Genomic DNA, 12,077 nt, shown 5'->3' with positions numbered 1-12,077 from the left:
CCTTGGGCAGGCACGGATGGTCCCCCGAAGAAGAGGTTAAATCTCCCGCTTGAGAGATTCGTGGCTAAACAACCAGTAGACTCACTAAGCAGCAGAGCGTACAAAAGGGTGTTTGTTTGCAAATGTTCAAGATGCTGCAAAATGAGAGCTCCTTCCTCTTTTATCACCTTGGGCCCCCTTAGCCTCATGTGGGCCCCTCCTTCCACTAATTCGATTCCCTCCAACTCATGCAATGGCCAAGTTCGAATTATTCATGTGGGTGGCCCCCACATTCCACTAGCTGCCAGAAATAAAGTCGAATTGCCTATAGTTCCTAAGTTTTGCGTGTGGGGTCCTCCTAAGCCAAAAATGATGCCAAAATTGTGTAGCTGCACCCTGTGACTAATACATTTGAGAAGGGACATGACAGTCCTCCCCTCCCAAATGTTGCTTGCCCTCAAGCAACCTCAAAGCCGGGTGCTCTAGTATGTGCTCACCCTCCTAGGTGGCATCCTCATCCGGCAAGTTCTTCCAGCGTACCAAGAACTCCCTGATGGTCCTGCTCCTCAATCTCCTCTCCCTACTCTCCAGAATGGCCTCTGGTTCCAACACCAAATGGCCCTCATCATCCAACAGGGGTAGATCAGCTGTTGCGGTCACCTGTTGTCCCAACACCTTCTTCAGGCATGAGACATGAAATACGTTATGGATTCTACTCCCCAGAGGCAGCTCTAGCTCATAAGCCACCTCCCCAACCCGCCTAGTCACCTGGTAGGGCCCATAGAAGTGTGGATGTAGCTTCTCATCCCCCTTTTGTTTTAGCGTACACTGTCTGTAAGGCTATAATTGGAGATATACTAAGTCCCCCTCCTCAAAGTGCTTCTCTATCATGTGTCGATCTGCATACAGTTTTTGTTGATTTTGGGTTGTCGCTAAATTATCCTTGAGAGTTTTGAGGATATCTTGGCTCTCTTGGAGCCAGTCTTTGGCCTTTGGGGCACGAAAAGGAGTCATACCGATAGACATGTGGTAGGTGGTGTTGTAGCAGAACTTGCCCAAGTGCAACCACCGAATCCACGTCCTTTGCTGACCTGTCACATAATTCCTCAAGTACCCCTCCAACCACTGGTTGACCCTCTCCGTCTGGTTGTCCATCTGAGGGTGATAACTGGTGCTAGGAGTGAGCTCCGTCCCAACCAACCTGAAGAGCTCCTACCAAAAGCCACCCATAAATTTGTTGTCTTTGTTGCTCACAATGTTCTTGGGGAGCCCATGTAACCTGAAAACCTCCCAGAAGAACAACTCGACAACCTATGCAGTCATGTATCTAGTGGGGATGGCGAAGAAGTGGGCAAATTTGGTCAACCTGTCGACCACTACATATATGCAATCCTTCCCCTGTACCGTGGGGAGCCCAGTGATGAAATCCATCGAAATACTTTCCCATTTCCCCTCCGGAATGGGAAGTGGCTGTAGTAGCCCTGCAGGGTGAGTTAGCTCCCCCTTGTTCCGCTGGCAGGCCTCACACTCCCTTACGTGCTGCAGCACATCCTCCTTGAGGCCTTTCCACGTGAATCTCTCCCAAACAGCCATGTAAGTCTTCCAAAACCCCTGGTTTCCGGACAATGGTGAATCGTGAGCTGCCTGGAATACCCTCTCCCTCAATTGTGAGTTGGGAACCAAGTAAATAAGCCCCTTGTAATAGATGACCTCATCCATCACATGGTAACGCTCATTTGCATGTGTGCCCTCTAGCACCTTGCAGGCCCTCCTGTCCTTGGAGTACTCTACCAATAGCCGAGCCTTCCGATCCTGGTAGATGCTCATGAGAGATAACCAAGATGGTCTCCTGGATAGAGCATCGGGCAACACATTGTGCTTGCCCCACACATACTCAATGTCAAAATTGTAGACCTGCACCTTACTGACCCATCTCTATTTCCTGTCATTAAGGCCCTGCTATCCCATGAAATGTCGAAGACTGTTGTGATAAGTCTTCACTCGGAATTGGTTGCCCACCAAGTACTGGCAGAACTTGGCCAATGTATGCATAATGGCCATCATCTCCTTGTCATATATGGAATATGACAGCTCATGCAATAAGAGCTTCTGACTCTTGAAAGCTATGGGATGCCCCTCCTGTGACAATACGACTCCAACTCCTACCCCTGATGCATCACACTCCACTGTGAATGGTTGGGAAAAGTCAGGGAGTTCCAAAACAAGGCAACTGCTCATCACATCCTTGATGCGATTGAAGGCGGCCTGTGCTCCATCAGTCCATGCGAAGGCCGCTTTTTTGGTCAAGTGGTCAAGGGTGCTGCCAGCTGTGAGAACCCTTTGACAAACTACCTATAGTAAGTGCAAATACCCAGGAAGCCTCTCAGCGTAGTCACATCTCCGGGTACTGGCCAATCCCGAATGGCCTGAATCTTCTCCTCGTGAACCTTCACCCCGTCTGCTCCAATGATATGCCCGTGATAAAGCATCTCCGTCGATCGAAACTCACACTTGGAGAGCTTGGCATAAAACTGTTGCTCCTCCCACGTCCGGCCATAGATCAGGATGTCATCAAAGAACACTAGCACGAACCTCCTCAGCTGTCCCCGAAAGATATAGTTCATGCAAGATTGAAATGTGGTGGGAGTGTTGGTCAGTCCAAATGGCATGACCAGAAACTCAAAGTGCCTATAGTGGCACCAGAATGTTGTCTTTGGGATGTCCTGATCCCGAACTCTGATCTGGTGGTACCCTGAACGCAGATCAATCTTAGAGAAGTATTTGGATCCTCTAAGCTCATCCATCAGCACATCAATGTGGGGAATGGGGTAGTGTTTCTTAAGGGTCTTCCGGTTGAGGGCTCGGTAGTCGATACACATCTTGAGGGTCCAATCCTTCTTCTTCACTAGCACTACAGAAGAAGCGAAAGGACTGGAACTAGGCCTGATGTGCCCCAATGCAAGCAGCTCTTGAATGGCCTTCTTTATCTCGTCCTTATAGGCTTTGGGGTACCTGTAAGGAGTAGTGATGACTTCCTATATATGCGGCTCTAGCTCAATGGTGTGCTCAAACCCTCTATCTGGTGACTGCCTTGGTGGAATGTCTCCGAACGCTACTGCATATCTGTCCAGTAAAGCCTATATGTCTGCTGGTGGTGGTTGTGCATGTCCCCCAACCTCTAAGATCCTCAACTCGACTGCCCATGCAATGTCCCCATGTTGAAGATTTGCCTCCATCCTGTGGGCCGAAACTATCTGAGGTGAATAAGACTGCATGCTAGAAAAATCAAACTCTTTGGTCTCTTGGTGTATCTCCAACTGACCCTCACGCCTCCTCTTATACTTTTTCGTTTGATGAATTAATAGTCGTGATCTAATCTCTAATCAACAGTTAAGATTAAAACAGGCTTGATCCTCGTCACTTAGAACCTTCTCACCCATATTTTTATTAATACAAATTAATATTTTTTATTTTCCTAAGTTTAGACTTAGGAACCCATTAAAAATATTAATTATGTTAGTAACTCCTCATCCGGGTGGAATTTCTCCAAACGATTTCTAGGTTCTGGAGATCTCATGTGTTCTAGCCCCTCCACAAAATTTTGGAGCTAGAGCACATTCAATGCTACCCAAAATCAACATGCGCGAGCTGCCCAGCATTACAATATTGTCCAAGACTTAGCTCAAGTACCTTCGGCGATGTCTGCGTTGGAAGTTCTCCAAAGTTGTCCATCGCAGCGGAAAGAATTACTATCCGCTATAGGAGGAACTGACCCTACTAATTCGAGTTTGATTTCTTTTGACCTGGAAAATCATGTTCCATGTCTTCCACATCAACTTGCCTTTTTAATCCAGGTCATTATAAAAGGGAAGACAATTCATTGGACTATGATTGATGAGGGTGCTTCCACCTGCATCATGTCTGTCTCATGCTGGAAATCTATTGGCTCTCTGCCTCTCAACCAGTCTCCTAACACCTTAGAAGCCTTTGATGGCAGAGGATCTCGTCCTTACGGTATTCTCACGAACTTGCCCATAATGTTGGAAGGGAAAAATATTAACTTAGAAGTAGAAGTCGTTGATGCAAATTTGAATTATAACCTTCTACTTGGTCGAAGTTGGAATCATGCCATGTTTTGCGTAGTTTCTTCTTTGTTCCGTGTGCTCTGTTTTCCTCACGAGGGGAAAATAGTCACCATTGATCAGTTAGCCTTTTTCTCTTCTGGCTCTGCAAAGGGCAATGTGCCATATGTGCGAAATATTGACATCCCTTATGAAAGTGTTGGGGTAGGTCTTTTCAAAGACTGCCCTTATGGGAACTCTTTCCCTCCCACCTCCAAATGTCACTTCCGTCAACATGATCTCCACTTCTCTCGATCCTTGGATTGTTCACCCCAATCAGGTTGATTCTTTTGGCAATGTCATGCCGCTCAGCCCAGTAGAACAAGCCTATCAAGCTATTGCTTTGGCTTCGACGGTCACTTCTAAAAGTCATGCCGCTCTTAGTATGCATCTAGACATGTATTCACCATCCCCTTGGCTTGGTTCTTGGGATTCTCCGGATCCCTTGAAGGAGACATTTCCCACTAACGAGAGTATCACCGAGGTTATATCTCTTGAGGGAATTCCCTGGAATGATGCCCATCATCATTCCTCGTTTCTCCCGAGTCTCGGAGAGATTTCATCGTGTTTAGATACCTTTGCTTCCGGTACACTAACCCATCCACTTCAAACACCTATTTTGGTGCACAAAGTTTTGTCTGAGGGAAACATGGGGAACATTACTGCTATGATGCCCATCGACATTTCTATAAAACCAGGAATTGTTGACAACATCAATGTCGAGGTTTCTTGTTCTCCAGATGAGATCAAGATTTACAGTCCTATTTAAGGAATTTCGTGATGTATTTCCTTGGTCATATGAAGAAATGTTTGGCATAGATTTGAGTATAGTTGTGCACGAAATTCCTACTTATCCAAATGTGAAGCTTGTTTGTCAGCGACTTCACCCTGTGCACCCTGGAAAGGCAGCCGCTACAAAAGGTAGAGGTTGAAAAAATTCTAAAGGCTGGTTTCATTACGCCATTCCATTGACAGATTGGGTTTCAAATATCGTCCCTGTGACAAAAAAACAAGGGACTATTCGTGTTTGTGTTGATTACTGTGATATCAATCGGGCGTGTCCGAAAGATAATTATCCAACTCGTTTTATAGACCAAATCATTGATGAATGTGAGGGAAGGTCACAAATTAACTCAACGAAAACCAGTGATTTCTTTGATTTGGCAATAGAAAATTCCAAATCAAACTCCCGAAGGATAACGATCCACTTAATGGATGGTCTGTGAAACCAGAGATTCTGGGTTCAATCCCCAATGGAGTCGCCATTTTGTTGTGAAGCTAAACCCCCTCTGCGGACAGAAGTGATCCCTCTAGCCCAATGAGTGGGTCTAGCAACAAACCAAACAAATTAACATAAACTTCCCTAGTTTATATTTGACAAAAGTAGAGAGAAGGAGAAACCTACCTCGCTCTGATGCTAATCGCTCAATCCTTTGGAGATGACTTTGATTCTTTCGCTCCAAGCCTCACTCCTTACTTGTTCTTCACATCCAAGTACCTGCAAGGAAGATCAAAGAGCTATGCAAAATACAAGAGCATATATGGCATACATCAAACATAAACTACTTAATAGATCAAGGAGTATTAAGCTAAAAGCATAAACATTTACACAATTATGGAAAGTGAACATTAGATGTATATATTAATGAGCTAAAAAGGGAAGCATATAACCTATGCCTTGATGTTGGAGACCTCCTTTTGGTGGATGTCCAAGTCCAAGCAAAGACTCTTCAAACACTCCTTCTCCAAGCTAGAATGGGTAGCATGTAAGCATAATCTCAGCATAGGGATGCAGCAATCAATGACCAACCATTTGGGGATGGAAAGGAGTGAATTTATAGGAAGGGAGAGGGAGTTAGGGATCCACAAAAGAGGGAGGAAGGTCCACATCTCAAGGGGAAAGCCCATGATGATAAGATCAAGAGGTCCAAATGGGAGAGCTTGACCATATCAACAACAACCAATATCCAGCTCGTTGTTCTCGAAGGTTCTAGTGCACGAAGCTTCTCCTCAAGTTTCGAAAAACCTGCCATAAGAGGTCTAGCGTGGGTATTCATATCAAAACCCGCGCTGGCATCGATAGGGTAGAACTATGCAACCTGCCATCAACATGGGCAGGAAGTGGAGCAAAATGCGTTGATGCTAAAATTTAGGTTTTTAGTTAACCTTCTTCAGAATGGATTCAGGGTAGTTTTCCTTTGATTCTTCAAGGAGGTTTTGGTATGTATATCATGATGGATATGTTGCATAGTTGTCAATGTTTTGGCACTTCAAGATATGGAACAGGAAGTGAACAAGACATGTGACAAAATACTGTGTAACAGATCTGCAAGGAAAATCAAACTTCTTGAGACTAGAAGTTCCCTAAGGAAACTTTTCCCTTTGTGTGCTCTTCTCTCTTCCACCTCAACGTTGGTTTTGCTGCTGCAAAATGTTCTGCATCCATCCAAGGAATCTACTAAGTGAAAAATTGAGCTACAGCTGCTCCCTCTGACTATTGGAATCACTCTCCTAAGCACATTGAATTTTCTGCACCCCTGCAACTGAAAATCGAACTGTTGGCCCAGCAATTCGGCCTGCCTGTCTGAGCATTACGCTGCCTCAAGAATTTTGGCATGTTGCTCCCTCTGAGCAGCGAAATTCTATCCTCCTCTTCTGAGCTTCCCAACTGATCACTTACGCTCTGATACCATGTGAAAATTCCTACATGGGAATCCTATTGCAGCAACTGATATTATTTCTCCTAATTGTTCATTAATTAACAATTTATCTGCTACGACAAATATTGAAATAAATACATTGCAACCTTCACAAATAAAATTCTACGAAAAAATAAAACGTCGGAAGCTGAGAAATGCTAGCACACACACATAAAAGTAACACAATTATTTTTGGATAGAAGTCCCCGGAAAAACCCAACTTGGGAAAACTGGTGAAGCAACTAAGGGTTTTATTATTATGCAGCAGTGAGAAATTCTGAGTAAAATTGGACGCTGAAATCTGGCAATCCTATAGAGAAAAATTCTAGCAAAAATCTAGTGAGGAATTTTCCTCACCCCACAAGCAAACTCCTAGCACAACTTACCTTCAGAAACTCGGCCCTCTAACCCTCTGCGTCAGCCTCTGCACAGTTTGCTGGATGTTAAGCCTCTCACTGGTCTTTGATGAAGTCGTTCTTCCTTTTGCTGACTAGAAAGATGCCTCTCCGACACTTTGGGACTCCTTCCCAACCTTTGGAACTGAAGATGTCTCTCTCTCTCAGCAAATCAAACTTGCCTCTAGAAGCTGTCGCGCTCGTTGGATCTGGAATGTCTTCTCCAGCCTCACTGTCTCTGCCCTCACTCACTGCTTCGAGCTCTGGCTCTCTATGGCAACTTACTGCTGCTACTCAAGAAATCAATCTGCTCAAGTGTCTTGAGTGTTTTCTCCATCACCACATCGACCTCCTCTCATAATACTCTATTGGAGTACCAACGGCCAAGATTAAAACTTAATCAATGGCTAGGATCATCTTTGGATCGACCCGTATGAGTTTCTAGATGATTCTCGCCTTGACTTAATTAATACTGACTAATTAACCATATTTCCTAAGTTTAGACTTAAGAAATATTTAAAAACTGGTTAATAATCTAATTAAATCATTTCCAGACAAAATTTCCGGAAACGACTTCTGGGTTTTGGAGATCTCATGTAGTTTAGCCTCTCCAACAAATTTCGTGGCAAGAACACATCCGATGCTACAAAAACTAACACTATGTTGGTGAAATTTTTCTCTTGAATTTATTTAATGTATGGATACACTACTTCTAGAACGTGCTAAATTGTGCCCTAATTGTTGAAAATTAATTTAAAAAAGCTTTCTAGTTGAGTATTGCATATGTTATTCAATGTATGGCAGGTAATGAATGTTCCTAGGGGAGGAAAATCCTTGTACTCTCCACAAAACTCCAATATTTCTTGAAGTGGGTAAATGCTTAAACTTGGTACCTAGGGCATCAATTTTAGGCCTCCTTAGAGACGATTTAGCTCATCTTGAGCCTCCTAAGACTCCATTTGCCCAAAAGAAAAGGCACTAATCCATGTCCTTAGTGGTCAAACCCAATTCTTCACCATAAATTCTCCTCTCTAAATTTTGGTCCTCTTAAGGTAGGATGGCTATCTAGGGCTTAGAGTGAATTGCTTAGGAGGAGGTTTTGTGGGAGCCCAAGAGCCTAAACATCAAGCTTAGGGTTTTGTCTTGACTACACGACCTCAAAGTTTGGTGGGCATCCACTTGGATTCGTCCATAAAATCTCTTGCCCTAGGCATTGCCCTAAGAGGGAAACCCTAACTAGTGTTTCCTCAACCTAGGGACTTCTTTGAGGTTTGTATGTACTTGGTACTTGTTGAAGTATATCATAAGAAACCCTTTCTCCTCAATGTGTTGATCTTGGAAGTTCCTTCATCCACGATAATTCATGAAACACTAGGCCTTGTGCAATCCATTTATAGGTCTCTCATAGGAAACGAAGTACCTTTTGAAGCATTCTATCATAACTTTGAGCATTCCTTGGGAGGTCCCGATCCATCACCTTGCACCTCAAACCTTAGAATATTCATTAAAGGTGATTATTTTATTACCAAGACTCCTTCCATCAATGAAAGTCTGTAAAGAGAAGGGGACTTTGCCTGTGATGACAATGGGTCATCGTCCCATCGTTAGCACTTAGTCTAGCTTTTTGCCTTGTAGGGTTTCCCTCTACAAGGCTTGCTAGATTTTGTGGTAACAAGTTTCATGAGTGATCATGTTGATCAATGATTTGTAGTAGGCTAGTGGCCCAATTGTAGCATTTTTTTTGGACTCTAGATGTCACTTAGAGCCTCATTGATTATGTATTTTGTTGTTGATATGTATTGCACTCTGTGACATTTTGATATATACACCCTTACATGGTATATAGACGAGAAAACTTTGCATATTTTGTCTCTAATGTTTTGAAATCATTGTTTGAAATCTTAAAAATAAACCTTTTTATTAAAAATTAATTATTTTATGTATTTTTTTTTTCAAATCTGGTGCACTGAATCAGGTTCGATCCAGTTTGATCCAGTTCTGGTTTGAATCCTGGTTAGATAGGTGGTTGGTTCAAAACCCAATTCCAGTTTTTAAAACTATGGTACAAATCTCTTGAAATCATCTTCATATAAGGGTAGTTTTTCCCCAAAAGAAGACATCAAGGTTGACATGGAACCCCCCCCCCCCCCCCCTCATCTTGCTCTAATCAATGTTTTTATTGAAGGATTTTGTTGGTGTAATCTCTTGGCTAGGGCTTTCCATTCTCTTTTGAGGGCTGCCATAGCTAGGATTTCAAATTTATGAGTGGCACATCTAGGTCTCTTGATCCTGGGTGAAATCACACTTGTATTTACCATGTCGATTTGACATGCATACAGAATTGTTTCCAGAGAACTTTCTAGCCAACAAAGATCTTTTCCTAACAATTATGTGTAAGTCATCACTTCAATCATTTCATGATTTCAACATTGAGTTCCTTTTATGCCTGAATCACTTAACTTTCTACATCTTATAAATCATCTTGCCATTCAAACTCTTCTTACACTAGATTCTTACCATCCCACAACAATAGCCAAAAAAAATAAAATGAATTATACTGCATGAGCAGTTTGGTATAGAGTCTAGACCCATCAGGGTTGAAAGTTAAGAATGGCAATGAGATGGAGAGGGTGGAAGTGCACAATGCTCTCCTTAGTACAAGATTAGGACATCACCCAAAGATAAGAGAAACACCAAAATGGTGAGTATTAACAGTGTCCTCATGTTTATGAAAAGCACTAGTTCTGATCATCAAAACAATAGGTTTTGCCCCCAGTCTGATCATAAATCCAGTTTCAAAGGGTTATCTCTTTAAGAGTGCGATTGCTTTCATAAAAGACAATGAAATTGGAAGCCTATGGGAACCCAACAATATCAGTTCCATCATTACTTATATATAAAAAAATCAGAAAGTTGTGACAACTGTAGTCTATCATTAAAAAACGACAACTGAACCCGAGTATAGGAGTTCATCATTAGTAATACCTACTCAATCAGAATGGAACTAGCAATAACCTGTCATTAAGAGAAACTACACGCTGACTTGACATCCATTTTCGACTGATTAGATCATGATCACAATGATGTAATATGATGATGATACAATACACCATTTATGACAACATAAGAAAATCTAATCAGCAAATCTGTTGATTAGACTAGTGTAACCAAAAGCTTCCAATTTTACAAAGGAACGTTAGAACAGAACAGAAAATAACCTTAAGAAATGCTCTCATATATTGTTAGCATATGAAGGTAGCAAAGACCAGATGACCTGAATGTCACTGTTATAGCCATTTAGAAATTGGGGAGAAAGTAAATATATATATTTGTTCTTGAAATGGAAAACAGTACAGTTAAATGCAAAATTTCCCAATGGCATTAAAACTCACTTTCAAAGTACGGCTAATCTTTGCACTAACTTCTGGGGGAGGGGATGCATATATACGCTTTGATTTTCTCTCTGGGGCCAACTCAATCTCCAAATTATCAATCTCTTCATCTTCAACAACATTAAGAGGAGAGCTGCATGTAAACACCAATAACATTATAACAGTCAGGTCAATATTTATTAAGTGTCCATAACTTCAAGAAACTAGGCGGAAGATATACTTGAAACAGGTATATCAGCATTAAAAATATTATATTTCAGAAGAACTCCCTCTCTCTCTCTCCCTCCACACACACACGATGGAATGGAAATCATGCACACGTGCAAAAAACTAAAATTGCTCATATGCAATGGAACAGCCCGCTGGCAAGATTCAGGAGAGGCCACCTGTTTCACATATAATGGACAAAGAATAGTAGACTATTATATATTCGAACCAGCAGTTTAGAGCAGCTCTTACACTTAGTCTGTAAATGTCACGAAGAAACAACTTCAAACCACAACCCTTTATTTGTGGAAATCAAATGGAAAAGGGACTTCTTGAGAAGTGGATATCAAGACAAAATAATGACAGAAATCAGCAAAATAGAATGAAGAAATATTTAGGAAGGGCAGAGAAAATCACCATTCAGCCAAGCTTTAAGAGTGCAGAAAGGAATATCAATGAAAGGTGTGAAGAGATGATGGAGGCTATCTAATCTAGTCTCTAGCAAGTTGCAAACCTAAAAGTATGAATAATGAAATGGAGACCCCAACAGTTTCTTGGTGAACCCTCGGTTCAATAAGGAATGCAAAGAAGCTAGAAAAAACTATAAACAACATCCAACCGGCAGAATTGCAGTTCCAACAGACAAGTAGGAAAGCTTCAAAAAACCAATTTCATGAAAACCGTGAAAGAGCAACTATTAGTGATGGCATAGAAGAATTTGAAGGCATTTTGGAAGGAACTACATGTGAAGCAGCATATACAACAAAATGATTTCTCAAGGGAAAAATAGTTTTTATTCGATTGCAAATTAAGGGGGAGGTTGGGGTGTACTTTTCACTTGATCAAAGACCCTTTATGCCAACTTTACTTATTTGTGTTCCTAGTTGAAGGGGACATGTTAGTATATTTAATGTAGTCATGACTTATGATCCCAGTGTTAGTTTCTGTAGCATCAGAGGTGTTCTAGTCTCGAAACTTTGTAGAGAGGCTAGAATATAGGACTTCTCCTTAACCCAGAAATCGTTTCTGGAAATTCCAAATAGAAGTGTCTCAATTAGATTATTAGCCCATTTTTAATTATTTCTTAAGTCTAAACTTAAGGAAAAGGGTTAATTAATCAGAATTAATTGAGATAAGATGTGAATTATCTAGAAACTCACACAGATCGACAGGGAATTAGTCTAGGGCCTTAATTAAGTTTTAATCTTGGCCGTTAGAGGTCCAACAGAGGATTATAAGAAGTCGATGGGTACATGGAGAACACACTTGTGAGAACCACAAAGA

General features: G+C 41.9%; 1 protein-coding gene across 6 annotated transcripts in view; it reads right to left on the bottom strand.

Annotated features, from left to right (window-relative positions):
- Positions 1-12,077, bottom strand: part of LOC149228817 (zinc knuckle (CCHC-type) family protein) — a 271,885-nt gene that overhangs the window by 18,434 nt on the left and 241,374 nt on the right. For 5 of the 6 annotated variants that reach the window (XR_016247897.1, XR_016247896.1, XR_016247898.1 and 2 more), the window contains exon 5: positions 10,587-10,719. The exons of the other annotated variant lie outside the window; for it this stretch is intronic. Coding sequence is in view for 2 of the 5 variants with exons in the window: in XM_089378382.1 (XP_089234508.1) it covers positions 10,587-10,719 (133 nt within the window). In the remaining 3 variants the exon portion in view is untranslated. The remainder of the gene's footprint in view (positions 1-10,586; positions 10,720-12,077) is intronic. 6 annotated transcript variants of the gene reach the window in all.

The sequence above is a fragment of the Pinus tabuliformis genome, chromosome J (genome assembly GCF_031772625.1).
Source record: "Pinus tabuliformis cultivar Carrire ecotype Pingquan chromosome J, CPIR1, whole genome shotgun sequence".
Classification (NCBI taxonomy): Eukaryota; Viridiplantae; Streptophyta; class Pinopsida; order Pinales; family Pinaceae; genus Pinus; species Pinus tabuliformis.
This window is presented reverse-complemented; position numbering and strand designations above follow the sequence as displayed.